General features: G+C 26.3%; 4 protein-coding genes across 6 annotated transcripts; 2 read left to right on the top strand and 2 right to left on the bottom strand.

Moving 5' to 3' along the window:
* Positions 1-26: 26 nt before the first annotated feature.
* Positions 27-8,856, top strand: LOC111026922 (dual specificity mitogen-activated protein kinase kinase 4-like). Of its 2 annotated transcripts, XM_022305113.1 has the most exons (12): positions 27-295; positions 409-465; positions 541-631; positions 2,371-2,475; positions 4,843-4,872; positions 7,000-7,063; positions 7,134-7,247; positions 7,444-7,563; positions 7,624-7,743; positions 8,157-8,336; positions 8,399-8,619; positions 8,691-8,856. In XM_022305113.1, exons 1-12 carry the CDS (start codon positions 259-261, stop codon positions 8,854-8,856), a joined length of 1,305 nt encoding a protein of 434 aa, XP_022160805.1. In that variant the 5' UTR covers positions 27-258. The 2 variants fall into 2 exon arrangements, with proteins under 2 accessions (XP_022160805.1, XP_022160806.1); XM_022305114.1 differs by lacking the exon at positions 4,843-4,872 and having other exon boundaries at positions 30-295.
* A 2,648-nt stretch (positions 8,857-11,504) lies between these two features.
* LOC111026934 (methyltransferase-like protein 2) lies at positions 11,505-14,245 on the bottom strand. Its single transcript, XM_022305129.1, has 5 exons — positions 13,994-14,245; positions 13,647-13,799; positions 12,755-13,090; positions 12,510-12,682; positions 11,505-12,176 (listed from the first exon to the last, which is right to left on the bottom strand). The coding sequence occupies exons 1-5, from the start codon at positions 14,080-14,082 to the stop codon at positions 12,034-12,036; spliced, it is 894 nt and encodes a 297-aa protein (XP_022160821.1). The 5' UTR covers positions 14,083-14,245; the 3' UTR covers positions 11,505-12,033.
* A 2,202-nt stretch (positions 14,246-16,447) lies between these two features.
* On the top strand, positions 16,448-18,283 carry LOC111026929 (WD repeat domain-containing protein 83). 2 transcript variants are annotated; one of them, XM_022305121.1, is made up of 6 exons: positions 16,448-16,659; positions 16,731-16,866; positions 16,930-17,131; positions 17,530-17,662; positions 17,737-17,845; positions 17,923-18,283. In XM_022305121.1, the coding sequence occupies exons 1-6, from the start codon at positions 16,593-16,595 to the stop codon at positions 18,170-18,172; spliced, it is 897 nt and encodes a 298-aa protein (XP_022160813.1). In that variant the 5' UTR covers positions 16,448-16,592; the 3' UTR covers positions 18,173-18,283. The 2 variants fall into 2 exon arrangements, with proteins under 2 accessions (XP_022160813.1, XP_022160814.1); XM_022305122.1 differs by having other exon boundaries at positions 16,448-16,672.
* On the bottom strand, positions 17,947-19,448 carry LOC111026930 (ankyrin repeat domain-containing protein 49-like). The gene is made up of 5 exons (XM_022305124.1): positions 19,299-19,448; positions 19,072-19,211; positions 18,679-18,839; positions 18,473-18,617; positions 17,947-18,381 (listed from the first exon to the last, which is right to left on the bottom strand). The coding sequence occupies exons 2-5, from the start codon at positions 19,202-19,204 to the stop codon at positions 18,185-18,187; spliced, it is 636 nt and encodes a 211-aa protein (XP_022160816.1). The 5' UTR covers positions 19,205-19,211; positions 19,299-19,448; the 3' UTR covers positions 17,947-18,184.
* Between the last annotated feature and the right edge of the window lie 237 nt (positions 19,449-19,685).

Here is a 19,685-nt window from a genome sequence, read left to right as displayed (position 1 = left end):
TTTCTTGTCGTGTTGAGACTTGAGACGTTGAGTACTCGAGTGTTCACTTCAATTTCAGTCTTTTCTACCTACTTCAGACTTCAGTGATCAATTTGAAATTTCAATAGTTAGCTGAGAATTGATGCCACTGGTGAAAATATAGCCAATATAAAATTGAATTCATAATTATTATCTAATATTTCTTAAGTTATCCTACGAACAATTTCAAATCACTTAACATTTTCTCATGAGTGTTAGCAACATCCTAGTCATACAAAAATGTCCAACAATGACAGTAACGGAAGTTTGCCGTCTGGTAAGTGATATTATGTAGTTTTCTTTACTCATAGATAATTTACTTTAAATACTTAAGTATGGAAAATGTTCAATGTTGTATACTTGTATAGTAAAGTCTGACTTTAATTTTAGGAGCCGCAAGACCTTCTCATCCACAGTTAGACATGCGCCAAGAAGCTGCGATAACAGGTATTTATTGAAAATTATTTATAACTGGACGCATAAATTTAACTAAAATTGAATGTACAATTTATTCATTTTTAGAAAAAAGAAGACAGTTAAAATTGGCTATTCAAGGAACATCCGGTGCTTCATTTGGATTCAATTCTCCAATACCAAGCTTACAGTCATTAAAGTGAGATATCTTATTTAATTAATTTTTTATTTTACAAATAATTATTATCAGCAATTGAAGCTCTTATGTTTCAAGTTTCAACACATAATAAATGTAACTTTAATGTATTGATTACTATACAATAACATAAATACCTAATAATTTAATAGAACATCTTAAAGTGTTAATAGGGCATTAAAGTTAATATATTATCTTGTATTTTATATTACCAAATGCTATTCATGAATATTAAGTATAATTTTTTATAAACTGCAAATTCTATTTAAAAATTTTACCTACTTGAATTTCAATTTAACTCTATTTATAATATGTACCTATAGTTACATAAATATTAAGTTAAAATTGTTGAAATGTGATTTGTTTATGGTTGCTCTAATTCATCGTGAAGATGAGTTGCAATTTAAAATATGTTAAGATACTACCTAACTTAATTTGAAAATAAGTTTAATTTAAACTCTATTTTTCAAATTATATAAATGAGAAGTATTTTAAAAATACAATTTCATTTTTTAACTATGTTTATATTAAATACAAATTATACAATAATAAATATCTATCTTACTTAGATAATAAGAAATAAACAAATTCTCGTGGCATTTATTATTGAAATAATTAACATATTTCACTGTTTTTTCAAACCAGTAGAAGTACCATAACTAGATATTTCCTCCAATAAATTGTTATATGTTACTTGATATGTTAATTTCTTACTAGCACATCAACATTTTGAGTATTCTTAAGATAATTTTACTTAAAATAAAATAAATAAAAAATTATTTTTATCATAATATTTAACAAATTCATTCAATAATAAAATATACATTTTGATTGAATATTTTTGAACAGTTAAATTATTTTAAAATCATGATATAGAAGTTTTATTGGATGTATAGCTGTAAAATGGGCGCTATGCACATTAAATTAATTATAAAAATACTATCAAAATGATATATTTTAAATAAAATGTTTTTAATATTAGGTATCATGGTTGAAACTTTAAACACTTAAATTAATTACAAGTCAAAACCTTAAACAGAATAATATGATTAATTCACTATATAATCTAGATATACATAATTATATAATATACTCCAACGAGTCATGCCTAGTTTTAATGAAGAGTGAAGAGTCACCACTAAATGCTACTGATATGTGTATATGTTATTAGCCCAAATACCAACTAATCATTATTTCATTTTTGTTATATTTACTCACAAAGGTTACTTAAAATTTCAATAAAATCTACATTTATAGAATGGCATTGAAATAAACAGATATACACAACGTTAGCCTGTAGGAATAGAATTGATATTATTTCATAGAGTAAAAAAAATTACAATGGTGTGTCTAACCAACATTGAATGTAAATACCAATTTATTTTAAATATTAATAAGCTTAACTTCAATTAAATTTGTTATATGCTACAAGATGCCCAATATATTTCAATACAAAATAGTAACTAAACAAAATTATTAAATAATAATAATTTTCTTATTGTATTTTAAAATGTGTCAACATAATATTACTAGTTTGAAAATACAAATACATTTATATTATTAATTATTTGAGGCGTAATTGACAATAAATATTGAATTCATGAATATATAGCATAAAGTTTGAGGGCAAGTGTCTTTGTTATAAGAGTTGTCACTACATTTAAATTTAAGTTAAATTTTACGTTAAACTATGCTTTGGTAATTAGTAACAAGTCTAATCTAAATAAATAAATAAATTTTAGATTTGAAGAAGATAATAAATTACTAAGCAATGGTTCAACAACAAAACAACCAAATTTACCAAGAGTACGGTTATCTAATACGGAAACAATGAGTGAAAAGTCACGGTAAGTTTAATTCTTGATATTCTAGACTAAGCGAGTGAATTGTAATGTACTGTTTTTCAATAATGTGTTTATTTTTTTTTTCTATCATATGTCAATTTGTCATCACTAGAGACCTGATTTATATGTGCTTAAAATCTTACAAAATAAGATGTTTCTATGCTCTATAATTTCATAAAAATAATTTTTTATATGCAAAAATATTCTTTTCCATAAAAATGTTGGTTCACCTAACATTAATTATTAGACCCACATTGAACGCGGAAACTACCACCATGCACCGTCTAAGAGTGTAAGATAAAATATCTAGAGAATAATAGAGTTTCTTATCTATGTTAAATTCTTAATTTCTTATCAATATTGCTTTTCGTAATTTCATCATGATATTATACTGAAAATATTTTTGCATTTCTTTATAAAATATTCAAAATTAAATCCCAATTTAACAATATATTCCTGTAACATATTTTTTGTAAAAAAAATTCTTTAATATTGAAATATTCATGTTTACGTGCTAAACAATTTTGTATATCAGTTCATAGGTAAATGAATCATCGAGAAAGCTTATCCATTTGGAGCTACATACCTTTAGCAAAAAGGTGTAAAAACATAAAAATCTGGTCTCTAGACTCATCACCTTTTGAAGCATTAAAGCTGCTTCAATCTATCATTTTAATGGTGATTTCTTGTACAAATTTGATCTAGTTGGTATTTTTGGAAGTCAAAGTACAGGGTGAAATTCCCATTATTTTTCACAGTATTTTTAGACAAAATCAATTTTATAATTTTTACTGCATGTGTTGTCTCTGTCTTATACATGTACGAAAACCTCTTAAAAATGTTATAGTATAAATTGTTCATTCAACAATTAAAAAATATTGAAAATACACCATACCCTTTACACCCTTCAAAAATCTTAAAATTATTTAATAAATCTAAAATTTGAATAATATCCATTTTTAGATTTTATTAATTTTTCTACTTGCAACATAATTTATTATGTTTTAAAAAAAGAAACCCTTATTAGTTTTTGTACATTTTTTTTCTCACAGTTTTATTATTATACATACAAGTAATGCATGCTCATAGTAATTAGCCATTTTAACTATATAGAGGTAGTTTGAATACACTCTGTTCCCTTTTATTGAAAAACCAACTTAAATTAGAAAAAAAGTTACAAATTTGAATTCATAAAAACCAAAAAACAAAATAAATGTATTACAATAAAACACATTAATTGTAGCTTGGAACAACATTGCAATGTAAACCATAACAATCTGTTATTTGATCCTTAAAATAACACTGTTTTTAATTTGGTTCACTGCTGATTATTATATACTAGTATCATTAACATTTGTCTGCACAATATTTTCTAGTAATCTTGGAAATGTTTTCTCTTAAAATAAAAATGACGTAAAAAAGATAAAAAATTATCAGTTTTTTCTTAAACGACCTTCTGTTAAAGTCATTATTTTGTGTAGTTGAAATTATAAGTATCTTGATAAAATAAACAAATTAGGGCATTATCAAAATAAAAATGTAATTGAATAATCAATATCAAAAATAATTGTAAAACAATTTTGTTCTGTTAAATTCAATCAAAAATATTACTCTCTTTAGTTGTGAGTTCTGTGAACACATTACATTGCCCTTTCATAATCGACCTTAAAAATAAAATATTTGTACTTAATAAACTGTTCACTTGTTCTATCAGTTTAAAGTTTAAAAATCTGTCAAATATTCAGAAATAATAGAGTATAATATAGTTAATATGTATTACTGATTAAGTTAATGACACTGAAATATAAATAAACTAGGTTATACCATTGTATGTGAAATTATTGTTGCAAGAGTATTCATGAAATTATCTAAAAAAATGTCCATTATAGCATCCATAATATGTTTTATTTTTTTTACAAAATATTTGTATCAACTATTATAATTAACTGTTCTTGGGTTTAAAATATGTATTCAACTATTATGAATATGTATTATAACTATTATTGTATTCAATATTACTTATTAGTTTATATCCAATTATAAGCCACAGTTCATGTGAAAAAAATATTCTTAACAAAAAAAAAAATTTAAGTTTAGCCTGGAAGTAAAATAGGGGGTGTTGCTTTCATTTAGTCAAGCAAGTCACAGAAATATATTTATAATAAAACAAACACACTCTTATGAAATGAAACTTCTGTTAAAATCAAATTACCTATCATTGGAACTATTTTATGTTGTGCCTATAAGTGTATTAGAAATGTAAAATACTAGACGTACATCTTAAATTAAAAATATAGTTATTGGTGGCGAAAAATTAAATATTAATTTTAAAATATAAGTATTACAAAGATATTTTCTTTATCTATACAGATACAGATCCATAGAACGTACTAAATTACGGTAAGTTTCAAAAGAAATACAATGAAAAATCTTTTTTTTTAATGTAATATTCTCATGCATATTATGTAAATAAAATCTATATAATTTGAAATATTGTTTTAATAGTACCTTTCTGACATTTATTTTATTATAAGCAAGGAATTTGTACCTATTTTCGAGTAAAATATTCTTTATGTCTTGCTTAAATAGATTTATAATTTTACTGAGTATACAATTTAGGGTACTCGTGTAATATGCTAATATGCTATCTACTGAAAAACTATACACATGCAGTATACTACCTGCCAGAAAATACGAAATACCTACTCTCATAACATATATTATTGTATATATTATGTTATATTTTTATTTAATTTTATTAAGGGTAAGTACCCGTGACTTCAGTTATTTAGATAAACAACATATTATAATGGTCATACAATAATATAATAGATATTATACTGATATTTCTCTGGTAAGTTACCGGTAAATATTCACCAAGACCTACCTTATCTTACTTTTAGATATTAAATTATTTTTCTCTATGTTCTGTGGTATTTTTCATACCACTGTATTAAGCAACAGGTTTGTTAGACCACCAATTAAAAGAGGAATGGTGGAGGAATGCATTAAAGCACAATAAATACAACAATTTGTTTGCAGTTTTATGGGATAACATAAACATAGTGTACTTAATAATATGTACTATATAAAATACTTGACAATCACATATTACACGAGTACCCAATTTAGAATTGTTTTGTACATTTATACTAAAATATATTTTTAAGTGAATAATTATTAGGATTATAATTTACATAATGTTATTTATTACTAATTATACATTGCTATTGGTCATCTCAATATATTGTGGAAAATAAATAATATTATGCTTATTAAAAATTAATAAAACATAATTTAAAATGTCTTAAAATAATTTACTAATTACACTAATAAGGTCATTAAATCAACTCAAAAATGCTTTATTTCTTATAATATATTAAACTTAAATTTTGGTTAAAGTAACTAATAAATATGTATGTGCTAATAGGTATGTTGTAGTTGATAATTATTTACAATTTTAATTGTTTTAAATAACTAACCAGTCAGACCGTGTTATATTATAGTATCATACTATTTTTACACAAATACAATGAACTTGGAACATTATAAATTATTTGTTGTTATTTCATTACAAATGCATTCAACTAGTAATGTTCTACACATTAGAACAACTTTATACTCTTGCAAAAACAGATAATAATGCATTATAAAAATTTAAAAATATGAAATTTTAATTATAGCTGCTGATTTTTAATATACAAAAAAGCTTTTATATTATAAGAACTTATGTAAAAATGTAATATTTTTTTTAATAAAATAACTATTGATTTAAATGTTTTTTAAAAAAGTGTTAAGATCATAATTTCGAATAATTATAAAGAAAATTAAATGTACAAATTATTATTTTTAATCTTAAATTGTTCTTATTTTTTCTGTTTTCTACCATAATCATTTAAATCTTATTCTTTGTTGAATAATGCTTTCCAAAAATTATTAGTAAAGAAATCTACAGTCAATATCTTTGAAATATTAAATAACAATGATTTATATTTGTATGGATCATATTTCAAACATTACACATACAAGTAATGCATATGCAATTGTACACAGCCGCAAAACCCCAGTTAAAACTAATAAGTTGAATAGATTATGTGAATTTACTTATTATTTTAAAGGAATTATAAAAATAATTACAATTTATTATTCAAATAGAAGTATTTTTTAAAGTTTCATACCAATAAGTAATAACAATTATTTCAAAGATATTTCATTATTATTAGCTTTATATTAATTACATTAAGTAACAATATAATATTATTCAAAATAAATGTTTATTAAATAACTAAGGAATGTTTACCTTTTCAAAATGATTGACCCTTCCTATATCTCTGCTCTAAGGCTGTTTGTCTGGTTAAATAATTGAGTCAATTTAGTGCATAATTGAATAATATTACTAAAACATTTACTTGGCATTTGAGCTTATTGAGAATCACTATTCACTGTTCTTTATTTAAATTTTGAAAATTAATAGTTTTACATTAACATTTCAAAACATTGTTATCATTTATTGTTTTATATTTTTAGAGAAAGACTAAAAATGTGTCAAACCATACAATCCACTGGAAAACTACAACTTTCTGAAAACAAGGTTGTTTTTTTTTAAATTAATTAAATACAATACTTGCATATTTATTACTTTTTACAATTTTATTTTTTAGGTGTATGATTTTACATCAGATGATTTACAAGATTTAGGAGAGATTGGACGAGGTGGTTTTGGAACTGTGAACAAAATGTTACATCGTAGTAGTGATACAGTAATGGCTGTTAAGGTATTCTAATCTATTAAAATAGTTCACTTATGTTCTAAAATATAAATATAGACATGTGTAGACTGCAAGCAGGGGGATACCAATTTTAGTAATACAATCCTTGTCAACTATTATTAGTACTTTTACCCTCCCGTACCTAAATTTACATTTTTTCAATTTTAATAATTTTAATTATATTAATTTGTTTTATTACTAGAGGATAAGATCAACTGTTGATGAAAATGAACAAAAACAATTACTAATGGATTTGGATGTTGTAATGAAATCTAATGAATGCCCATATATTGTACAATTTTATGGAGCTCTTTTCAAAGAAGTAATTTTAAATAGTTTAAATTTAAATATGAACTAATATTATGTATTGTTTTAAAAACAGGGGGATTGTTGGATTTGTATGGAACTTATGGATACTTCATTGGATAAATTCTATAAATATGTCTATGAAAAATTAAATCAACGAATTCCAGAAAATATATTGGGAAAAATAACTGTTGCGGTAATTGTTTTTTTTATGATAATGTGTTAACAAAATGGATTTTCAAGAAAATGAAAAATGTGTAAAATATTTTGTTTTAAATTGTTTTAATAAATGTTTTCATTTTTAGAATATAAGCCCATACAAATAAATATTGAATTACAACTCTTAAATAAGTTTACTTTACTTTGAGAGTTACAACATAATGTAGCGTACCAAAATATATGATTAAAATCAAATCATTATTACTTAATAATAATTGAATTTTCTTTTGTTTTTAGTATAGTTGAATACTTAATAATTCTAAATTATCTTTAAAAATAAAAATATTTGACCCATTCATTAAAAAATCTGGCATACAACTTATGTTACTCTATAGAATTAATTTCATTGAAAATTGAATATATTGATGTTAAATTTCTTTAATATTTCAGACTGTAAAAGCATTGAATTACCTTAAAGAAAAATTGAAAATTATTCACCGTGATGTTAAGCCCAGCAACATTTTATTGGATTCTCGAGGAAATATTAAACTCTGTGATTTTGGTATCTCAGGGCAGTTAGTGGATTCTATAGCAAAAACTAGAGATGCTGGTTGCCGCCCTTATATGGCTGTAAGTTTTATTCAGAATATTTATTTAAAAATAGTTTGTTGTGTAATTCAATTTAATTTTAGCCGGAAAGAATTGATCCAGTTCGTGGTCGAGGAGGTTATGATGTCCGTTCAGATGTTTGGTCCTTAGGTATCACGCTAGTAGAAGTTGCTACTGGGCGGTTTCCATATCCAAGATGGAGTTCTGTGTTTGAACAATTGTGTCAGGTTGTTCAAGGAGATCCACCAAGATTGCAGGCTACTAACAATTTTTCTCCTAATTTTGTGAATTTCGTAAATACTTGGTAATTTAACATACATCTAAGTTGATAGCATTGAGCAATTGTATTAACATGTATGAAATTGTCATTTGTAGTTTGATAAAAGAAGAAAATCAAAGGCCTAAGTACAACAAATTACTAGAACACGTATTCATAAAACGAAGTGATGCTGAAAGCGTAGATGTAGCTTCTTATATTAGTGAAATAATGGCTGCAATGGAAAATGATGGTGCATTCATGTACACAATGAATGACCCTTGATAGTATTTTTTAATTTTGTTTCTGAGTACACAGTCCGTAGGTACTTAATTAAAATCAAGATTTATTTAGTTTCAATCAACTTACTACCCAATCAGTTGTAATTAATTTGGTTTCACATTATCTTGAGGATTTATTTTTCCGATAGTTAAGACAAGCTTCCAACAATTTTTTAATAATTTTTGACTGGAGTTTTTGCTTGCCAGACAAAATAATAAAACAGTAAAGTGACATATTATTATTATTTATTATTATTACTATTATTATTATTATTGTTGATATTTTAAAACAAATTGAGTAACATTAAAACCATAATATGGCAGTTTTTTTTATCCTACAAAATTTGTGATGACTTGGATTTCAATTTGTTTCTGTCAGTTTTAATTAACCTTGTGGAGGGTAATCATTTTGCACACAAATCTAGTTTTGAATTAAGTTACATACCCAACTACTACAAATATTTGTAGTGTAAGTAGTATGATTGTTGTATATCATCAGATTTGTGTGGTTGAGTTAAGAGTTCTATTTTCTTCTACCTGAATGGTCGTTAAGTAAATCTATTAAAGTCACATAGGTCAACGTTTTATTATAAGCAATGAATAATTTAATGACCAAAATGACACTGAACATAAATAATAAACTAGAGGTAAATTAAATTGATATATTTGAGTAAACGTAATTTTATAAATTAATTTGTGTATGTATTGTATTTTACATAGTTTGGCTTTTAGTAAACTTGTAATAGATAGAACTTATTTGACAAAAGTCCACATAGTGCCTTTTAAGACACATTTTATACACAAGTTCCGCCAAAATTGGGCCCAAAATATAATTTAAGATATAAAAAGAAGTAATACTTTGTTTCTAGTTTTGTACCCACTACTGTGATAATTAATGTTTTTTGCAAAATTCTCTTCTCGTGTGCATACCAATTGTGTTTTAAATTCATGTAATCGTGTATTTTATTTTAATTGAGTTATTATTTTGCTGTTCAAACTCAAATACATCTAATTATTATATTCCATTATTATATTTAAGTATTGGTTGTCTGGTTACTGTTTAAGAACATTGACTCCTACTAAGTGTATATATTTTAGTGAAGATTTCTTAATAAACTAAAAAAGTATTTTTTGTTTTTAATTGACATTTATATTAAAAAATACTAGTTTCACTAACTACAGGGACATAATGAATATGTCAATGTTGTTAAACTTTTAAAAATAATACAAATTAATTTTTGCAAAATGTTAGTGTAATTAAGTTGTATTATCAGTTACTGTAGCCTTATATTTTTGTTTTATTAATTTTGTATAATTATAATATCAAATACTAAACTAAAATAACCATCACAAAACACATAGTAGGTAAATTTATTGTAACCGTACCTAATTTATTTTCTAGATAATTTGTCATTGATTGAATTAAAAGTTCACTAGTTCAAATTGATTTGCTGGTATTTATTTATGTAAAGTTACATTTAAATGTATTGCAGCAGTACTGTTCTAAAATAAAATTATTATAAAAAACAAAAAGAAGAAATTGAGAATAGATTAAATTTATTAACATGGCTATAAATTTGAACACTTTGGTGACAATCAAGGCTTAACAATTAAAAATATTCATTAATCAAGGCCTATTTAAAAGAAATATTACTTCACTATATGATAATATATATTTATAAATAATATAAAAAAAAATTTGCAATGCTTAAAAATATAACTGCTATATTGTCAAAATATTTTTCCAATTTATATTATTGTAAGTGTCAATTCAATTATTTTATTATAGATTATAATTCATATAATATACCTCTTTATTTAAAATAAAATGTACTGATTTAAATTTTATTTTGTACACTATTGTCTATATTATATCTTTGAAATTTGGTTTTCCCATGTATTTGAACCATATTTTGTATTATTAGTTATTACTGTAAAACCTCTTTTTAAAATAATCACTGAGGACCTAACCTTATACTGCTAGACAAACAATGATTGTATGGAAAGCACAGTTACCTATATTATATTATTTAATATGGAAATCTGTGGTGGAAACTGTAACAACATTGAGGGTTCTTTTTAATTACTCGGACGCAGGGTATTAGGGCAAGATGTATAGATATTTAAATTATTGTATATTGTCTTAAAGACAACCTACATCACTGTGAGATGTTGTTACACCGCTCATAATGTTGTTATACACAGTTCTTATCTAGTAGTATAAGGTTTATGCTTGGGACAAACTTATCTTTCCATTAAGGAATGCTAAAATATAACACATGATTGTTATTTTCTATCTCATAGGAGGTTTTACTGTATGATTATAGCTTCAGTTGTTACATAATGACATACCACTGTACAATTGTATGGTGTAATTTGACTGCTAAAAAAGTTTATAACCTCCATAATACATATAATTTATGTATATTGTGTTTTAAAATTGGAAGATACGGGTCCTTTATGTAAGATACATAATGCTTGAAATTATTGTTTAGACTTTAGAGTAATAATAAAATAATGCACATCATTTTTTCAAGCAGCTATTTTTACTTTAGATTTCTTCTTGGGCTATGCATGGGAAATCACCAGTGCTCCCAACCATTAGCGGCAAACTAAATGATCAATTTAAAGATTTTAAAAAAATAGGCAAAATTATTATTCTATCATTTTATTATTAGAGATGATGGATATCATTATTCAGCTACTCTGTGTACTATGATAAGACACAATTAGGTAATAAAAAATTCACAATTTATATTCCAGAACTGTCTTCACATATATTTTATTTTTAAATTTTGGCATATAACTTGCAGTTAGTCATTAAAATGCATTAATATATTTTGCACTGGACTCAGACCATGTAACTGGAGAGGAGAAACGTGGGTACGATTCACTGTGGCTGTTATCTTTTACGCTGAAGTCAAAATTAGGTTAAGAATATTTCATGAAGCATTTGAATGTTTGTACATTTTGAAAAGTTTAATCAGGAATTATATTTCTGTGCTTATAATATTTAGCATGATAAATATGAACAAAAATAAAAATAGTAAAAAGTCAATATTTTTGAAAATGTTAAAATGGCAATGGATGTTAACCATTGACATCTGGCATGTTACATTCAATAAATATTAATTTATATAAGATACAATTATTTTATATACATCTTTTAGTTAGGTAATTATTATAAAATAGGTTTCTTATATTTACATTGAATCCAAACACGATACATTTTTAACTGTTTACCTCTATTTACTTGCATACGACGATCGACAATATTTTGAACTTGTTCAAAACCAGCTTCCAAAAATAATTGTTGGACATCATCTAAAAAAATAAGAAAATTATTATAAATACATAATAATTAAATTTAACAAATTACAATAAGCTATAAGTATAACTTTAAAAATGGTAGAAATCAGAAAATATTTATAAAGCAATTAAGACAGCAAAACCAAAGTTTTTTTTAACTGGTTCATACTCCAATAACTAATTGTCAGTGAAATAATAATTATGCAACAGTAATTGAAACCAAAATACATTTTAATATTTTGGTTTCTATCCAGATAGTGTTTAAAAATTTAAATCTTAGTTTACCCAGGTGGTTGTTAAAAATTGACTTAAATGACATTCCCCGCAGTTTATTCATTGTAACTATACCTTGAGTAAAGAAGTGTACCAACGTTCCATCACCTCTACTATAATAATTTTCTGATATGCATCTTCCTTCTTTAAACCTTAACTGTGCCATGTCATATCTTCCATAATCGCGAAATAATACTATACCTCCTGGTTTCAAGTACTTATAAAACATGCTTACTACATGTTTTAATCTGCAACACAATAGATTTCAAATTTAAACAAATGTTGAATTTTTCTTTAGCTCTATAAACATTATATCATACTTTTCGGGTTGTATGGCGGAAAGAACAAAAACCAATAATATAACATCTAAACTCTCTAAAGCAAATGGTGGATTCCATTCATCACTAGTTATATCGCATACAAATGCTGTACAGTGTTCTTCGTTGTATTCTGAATTTCCTTTTAAGATTTGTATGGCATTTGAAGAAAAATCGCAACAGTATACATGTACATTGCTGTCTATACAGTGTGATAATATAGGGAAGACCGAATTTCCAACGCCACATCCTACTTCTAGTATAAAAGTTGGTTTTTCATTTTTAAGAGAAGTTATTTCAGGAAACTCAGTGAACAACCAACATCTGTTCTTAAAAAATCTAAAAATAAAATATTTAATATAAAATAGATTGAAAACCTAAAATACAAATACAAGATCAACTCAAAACAGCCAAAACACATAGTATATTAAGTAAATAAATAATAAATAATAAAATCTAAAAAATGTATTATAATTATTAACTAAAAAAATTTATCAATTTTAAAATCAATAAGCAATCTGTGATTATGCCAATATTTACACTGGTGTATTTTAGCACTTAACAAAAGTGGTTAAATTAACTATATAACTCAAAATTTGGTAATTATAAGAACAATTGTTGTCTTACATAAAATAAGCGTAGATACTGATATTTAAAAATAATATTACAAAATATGGTGAACATATAGATGAGTTCAAGGCACATTTGAAGATGGAATTAAAATATTAACATAAAAAAAAAATGTGAAGATATTTAAATTGTATTAAGTCTTTTAATATTAAACAAAATAATAGGTAGACTAACAATTTATAAAATTATTATTAAAATTATATCAACCATCCATCTTAGGGTGATCAGAAGAATAGTAATAGGTATCTATATTAATATTACATACTTTTCTTGATGGACAGAATAAAACTTATTCCAATATTCATCAGCATTGTCTTCTAAATCAGCAGCTTTTTCTGAAGGCATTTTTGTTTTCACATGCGCACATACTTCTGATATAGCTTGAATTTCTTGTTCTTCATTCCATTCCACATTATCCCTATACATATAGATATAGATTATAGTTGATTGACTTTACTTCAGTGATGAATTTTATTATGTTAGTTACATACTAACATTAATTGAAAATAGTGTTTAATTTCATTGTAAATATGAATGTAAGTAAAATGAATTTAGTGGTTAATATTAAAACTTATAGCCAATGGTTTCGTTAAAATTTTTAATAATTCTTACCAAGCATTGTGTTTAAAAACGTCTTCATCGTTTTTTAAAAGCCTGTTACCAAATTGTTTTCTTTTTGATTTGTCTAATGATTCAGTCATTTAATATTTTTGTATGTAGTATGTGCCTATTTTTATTTATTCTACCCACTACTGTATTATTTGTAATAGGTATTAGGGAAACACAATATGCATATTGTAGTACGAGACCTACGATTTAAGAACAGAACAATCAACGTGTGTGAAGTTGTGATAGGTAAGAAGCTATATGGAACTATATCTCGGACGATTAGTGATAAGAAACTTTGTACGTTGAGTTGCATTTCATTTTATTTCAGGGTTGCCGTACTATAACACCGAAACTACGGTTTCTTTACGAAGTAGATGTCGCTCTATGTCGCACAATAATTTTTGTAAATTATTTTAAAAGCTTATAAATAAATTCTATTGGCGTCAATATCACCAGAGTCTGAACTTGTGCAAAAAGACTGTTTCCCTTGAATATACGAGTGTAACGCCCCAAAGTGATTATAGTTAGATGATAAGGGATCCACTAATACCTAGTAGTACTCCAATTCTACCTGAAAACATAAGTGTTGAATCTGATCTTGTTGCACCAAGTAAATTAGAATGCAGAAAAACTGTTAGACTTGTGCCAAGTCCCCTTAGAAATTCATATTTTAAGAAAACTCCTGTTAAGTCTGATCTTGTGCTACCTTTGGAAATGAAAAATTATTTTCCAAAACGATTCGACAGTGATGAATGTCAGTTTTTTTCAGAAATTTTCAAATGTTCATATGAAGAGTGGTCCCATATGTTGTATACACATGTTAAATAACCTATTATGTTCAGAAAGCGCATAAGAACTGTGAACAATACATGTGTTTTTAATGCAAAAAGAGTTTTATATTATATCAACTATTGCAATGTGTACATATATTGTAGCCACGAGGGGTGTAAGACTTTTAGAATTAAAGTTCATCCTGATAATGGAATTTTTGTGGCAAATGTGTATAGTTTTGGTTTAAATTACCATCGCAATTCAAATTATAAAGGTCTCACGAACCACATAAAAGGGTTTCAGCGAGACTTGAACAAAAAAACGCTTAAAAAACTAAAGCGTTTTCCTTTAGGTCAGACACTATTTACATGGCATCACCCACTCAGTCGAATTGTGAAAAATTTGCAAGGCATTAAATCAGATGATGTTGTCAGGAAAATCAGATCTGAGGCCTTAAAAATTTGAAAAAAAAAATATTTTGAGAATATTTGAAAATATTGCCCACCAAAACTACTGCTGTACTTCAACCGACGGACCAGGGCGTTATTAGAAATATTAAAGCTAATTACCGGAATCAGTTGGTACTGAAAATGATTGAGGATATTGAGAATCAAGTAGAATCAAAAACATCTGGTTGGGATGCCATAATAATGCTGGATAAAGCTTATATACGACTATAAATATGCATGTATACATGTTCTTTTTTGAATAAATTCAATGAACTACAATATATTTCATTGTGTTTACCTTTTTTTCTCGGTTATCATAAGGTTATTAAACGCTTTATTACAATTTATATAAATTATATAAATTGGTGAGGTTTTTAATCGAATAGCCGCTTGATCGAACGGTAGATTGCTCATATTGGTAATTAGATATTAGTCACATATACTTATGTCATGTAAATTAATTTAATTATGTGAATTATATCAAATTAGCAAATAGATAATTCACATGCACAGCTATTTCTTTCACATCGACTGTTTATTTTTATTAAATAAGTTATATATGTGTATATTTTAGACTTGCCGATGTATGTCATACATCCAGGTCCAGGATAATATTATAGATTTGAGTATTGTTGAACACAAATATTATAATGGATTTTATTTTAATGAGCAACCTTCAACTGTTTTTATATAGTTCAATGTATGCTCCGTTATGTGAACATGTGGTACATTAATATTTAAAAATTACAAAAATAAAAAAATATTTTGAAAAAAATAAAAAATGTGTGTGCGGGGCTGCGACGTTATATACGGGTGTGGACGACTGGCAGCGTATTTTACTCTATTAGGATTTTATTTATGAAATTAACAGTATTGTCGGTCGCTAATCGCTATTACCTATTACCCTATTACAGGGGTGGCGAACCTATGGCACGTTGACCAAATTTCAGTGGCACGCATCAAATTAATATATGAAATAAAAGTTTACAAATAAATGTGTACCTAATAAAATATGTGTAATTATTGCATGCTTTTTGTTTTCATCTTACCTAGTAAAATTCATTTTTTTTTTTTGGCACGCGAGTATATTTCAAAATACTTGATTTTAAGTTGTAGCACTTGACTCAAAAAAGGTTAGCTGCCCCTGCCCTATTACTTTAATATTAGCCCGTGGTAGTAGTTGTAGCAACCACAACAAACAAATAACAATAATAATAATATTATTATCTACTTTTGATAAGCATGTCATCAACTTATCTCATATTGCATCCGGTAAAAATTCTGTTGTGTTTACAAAATACAAACTAATTTGATATTTGATCAGTTGTCGAAGTTTCCGTGTTTTCGGTTATTCATTTCAGTTAATTTCAAAAACTTACGAAATGGATTTGAAATGTGTATCGAATATTAAATGTGACCAAGGAGCGATACGCTCTGTCAGGTTTAATGGTAAAGTACTAAAGTATATTATTGAGATTATGCGTGTGATTTTGTGTAGCTGACTGTCGTTTTGTATTTAGTGGATGGTGAATATTGCCTTACTTGTGGTAGTGACAAGAAAATTAAACTCTGGAATCCATTCAAGGAATTATGTTTGAAAACCTACGCTGGTCATGGAGACTGTGTAATGGATGCATGTGGATCATGTGATAGCAGGTGCCTAAATTTGCATATAATCTCGATGAAAATGTTTGTGCTTATTTATAATTTTTTTTCAAGTGAATTAGCATCATGTGGAGCTGATAAATCAGTTGTACTATGGGATGTGTCAGATGGGAGAGTGAAACGCAGATTACGGCAGCATGCCGCTGCGGTGAATTGTGTTGAATATAACGAAGATTCTTCAGTTGTGGTGTCAGGATCAAATGATAACACTGTTTGTTGTTGGGATACTAGAAGTCGTAACAATAGCCCAATACAAGTATATAATATATTTATTTATTTACATACATAACTTTTTGCTGATAGTTTTATGTTATTTTTTTAACCATATTGTTATATATTTACACTTGAAGTAGGTAACTAAATTAATATCTTATTATTTTAATCTCATAAAAAATTAATAAATAGGTAAGTTAATTTTCTTATAGTTTTAATAATTACATCAAAAACTAAAATTTTAAGAATAAGCATTAGTTCCAACGAATCTATACATTTTTCACAAATTATAAGAAAATACTTATTTTCGTTATAACTTATAAAATCTTTATTGTATTATCCTCAGTTATTGAATAGGTAATTAGAGAATAAATAATATGTTTAAAATTGTTAAAAGGTCCATATTTTAATTATGATATATTTGTATATACACAATTGTAGGTTTTAAAAGAAGCCAAAGACAGTATTACTAAAGTATTAGTGATAGGCCATCAAATTCTAACGGGTTCCTTGGATTGTTTTTTAAGAACTTATGACATAAGAATGGGAAATTTAGATGCTGATTTTATTGGAAGTGAGTAACTAATATTATCTTTATAATTTATATTAAAAAATTTAACAGAGCTTATAACATTGTTATGTTTGTAGAGCCAATATCATGTATTAGTTCAACACAAGACAATATGTGCACTTTAGTTAGCTGTACAGACAGTACATTGAAGTTAATGGATAGACAAAAAGGAGAATTATTGAATGAGTATGCCATTTTGTTTAAGATTTTAATTATTTACACATGATATTATGTATTATAATTTATATATTAATGTTAAACAGGTACACAGGTCATACAGTCGGTGATTATTTTATTGAAAACTGTGTATTTCATAATGATAGCATAATAATAAGTGGATCAACCTGTGGACATCTGTGGTGTTGGGACTTTGTCAGTGCAAAACTTATAGAGAAGTTAAGACCTAATGACAATATTTCATACACGCAGTCCATCAATTCAATTAGTACACACCCCAGTAAAAAAGTACTAGTCGCATCATGTGGGCCTTGTATTAGTCTTTGGTCTGAATAACTATTATTCACTTCATATGTAATTGAAACACGGTTCAGAGTATTCAAAAAGTCGATCATTTGTGCTCTTCCGACTAGTAATATCTTTTGGTGTATCGCCTGTACCGTTTGGTAGTTTTATATCAGGCTGAATACCAGGTTGACATAATAATAGTTCAATGAGACTATGTGAATCAGCTAACTCTGCTACTAAATGTAGAGGTGTTATTCCTATAAAAATAAAATATTTATAAATATAATGTAATTAAAAATAGATATATGTGTATAAATTCATATTTTGATATTTGTAATTAAACATTACCACCATTAGTTAAAGCGTTTATGTCAGTTCCGGCTTCTATTAATTTTTCAGCACATTCTACATTATTCCATTTACAAGCAGAATGCAATGGGGTCCATTGATCAGCTGTCCGAGCATTTGGATTTGCATGATTTTCTAATAAAAACTACAAGTGTAGGTAAATAAAATGAAAGCTTAATAAATATAATAAATTTATCTTAAAATACCTCAACAATTGATAGATGGTTACTATAACATGCTCTGTGTAAAGCTGTATAACCATCTCTGTCATGAATATGAACCAAGTGGGTATGTTTTGACACCAAAGATTTGACCAAATCCAATTCACCTTGTTCAGCCGCCCATAAAATTTCCCTTTCTGGGCTAGCTAATTATATATAAACTTATATTAAAGTATATAATAACAATAATTCAAAAATGTAGTAACTTATTTGGTTTGAAACATAATGTGGATTTATTTTTGACACTGCTTTCACAGTATTAAATAAATTTTTAATGTACAAAAGAAAAAATAACCATCTATTGTAACAAAGAATTGTTTACACCAACCATTTTTCTAACTAATAAACAGGTTGAAGCATTATTGTTAATATAATTACCATGGGGGTCTGGATCTTCATCAACATCATATATATCTTCTTCCCAAGCACTTGGTGTATGCGGTATAGTTTCAAAATTGCTAGTTAACAAACTTTGTTCTTCTTCAAAACGATCGTTTTCCTCGTCAGACATTTTAAGACTGAAATTGAAATAAGATCACTTTTAATGAAAAGGGTACATTTAAAGTATACGACACAAATGTATGGATTTCATATTGATTGCTTACACAAAGTTAAAAGTGGAAGAACTTTGAAAAAAACAAAATATTCAAGTCATTATCGTCTGCAGTTCAAAATGTTTTTGCATAGAATTGAGTTCAAGATTTTGTGCTTGTAACTTGTAAGTTGTAAGTACTTACTACAACGTATGTTCCGCTAGCAATATTTGATAAGACTGTGCAGGGTTCCCAAAAACGTCTAAAATACACAATATCAGACAATTCAGTCGTTGACCAATAGATGGCGCACAAAAACAGAATAACAAAAAATGAACGAAATACTGAACACTAAATTTAAAAAATTAATAATAAATACTTACAAGTCCGTCGCCACTTTCTAAGTAGTATGCAAATTTTCGTAATGAACTGGACAACCAGAATATGCAATCAGATCGC

The sequence above is a fragment of the Myzus persicae genome, unplaced genomic scaffold (genome assembly GCF_001856785.1).
Source record: "Myzus persicae strain clone G006 unplaced genomic scaffold, MPER_G0061.0, whole genome shotgun sequence".
Taxonomy (NCBI): Eukaryota; Metazoa; Arthropoda; class Insecta; order Hemiptera; family Aphididae; genus Myzus; species Myzus persicae.
Note: the sequence above shows the minus strand (reverse complement) of the source record. Positions and strands in the feature narration are given on the sequence as shown.

What these genes read in the sequence shown, in the direction of transcription:
- LOC111026930 (XM_022305124.1), bottom strand. Translation starts at nt 19,204, where the DNA reads ATGTCTGACGAGGAAAACGATCGTTTTGAAGAAGAACAAAGTTTGTTA. An exon ending in TGAAGATCCAGACCCCCATG is followed by an intron (nt 18,840 to 19,071) that starts GTAATTATATTA and finishes ATATATAATTAG; the next exon opens with CTAGCCCAGAAAGGGAAATT. An exon ending in ACCATCTATCAATTGTTGAG is followed by an intron (nt 18,618 to 18,678) that starts GTATTTTAAGAT and finishes CTACACTTGTAG; the next exon opens with TTTTTATTAGAAAATCATGC.
- LOC111026922 (XM_022305113.1), top strand. Translation starts at nt 259, where the DNA reads ATGTCCAACAATGACAGTAACGGAAGTTTGCCGTCTG. An exon ending in TAACGGAAGTTTGCCGTCTG is followed by an intron (nt 296 to 408) that starts GTAAGTGATATT and finishes CTTTAATTTTAG; the next exon opens with GAGCCGCAAGACCTTCTCAT. An exon ending in CCAAGCTTACAGTCATTAAA is followed by an intron (nt 632 to 2,370) that starts GTGAGATATCTT and finishes AATAAATTTTAG; the next exon opens with ATTTGAAGAAGATAATAAAT.
- LOC111026929 (XM_022305121.1), top strand. Translation starts at nt 16,593, where the DNA reads ATGGATTTGAAATGTGTATCGAATATTAAATGTGACCAAGGAGCGATA. An exon ending in TGTGGATCATGTGATAGCAG is followed by an intron (nt 16,867 to 16,929) that starts GTGCCTAAATTT and finishes TTTTTTTTCAAG; the next exon opens with TGAATTAGCATCATGTGGAG. An exon ending in AAAGGAGAATTATTGAATGA is followed by an intron (nt 17,846 to 17,922) that starts GTATGCCATTTT and finishes AATGTTAAACAG; the next exon opens with GTACACAGGTCATACAGTCG.
- LOC111026934 (XM_022305129.1), bottom strand. Translation starts at nt 14,082, where the DNA reads ATGACTGAATCATTAGACAAATCAAAAAGAAAACAATTTGGTAACAGG. An exon ending in TATTCTGTCCATCAAGAAAA is followed by an intron (nt 13,091 to 13,646) that starts GTATGTAATATT and finishes TTTTATTTTTAG; the next exon opens with ATTTTTTAAGAACAGATGTT. An exon ending in GGTACACTTCTTTACTCAAG is followed by an intron (nt 12,177 to 12,509) that starts GTATAGTTACAA and finishes TTATTTTTTTAG; the next exon opens with ATGATGTCCAACAATTATTT.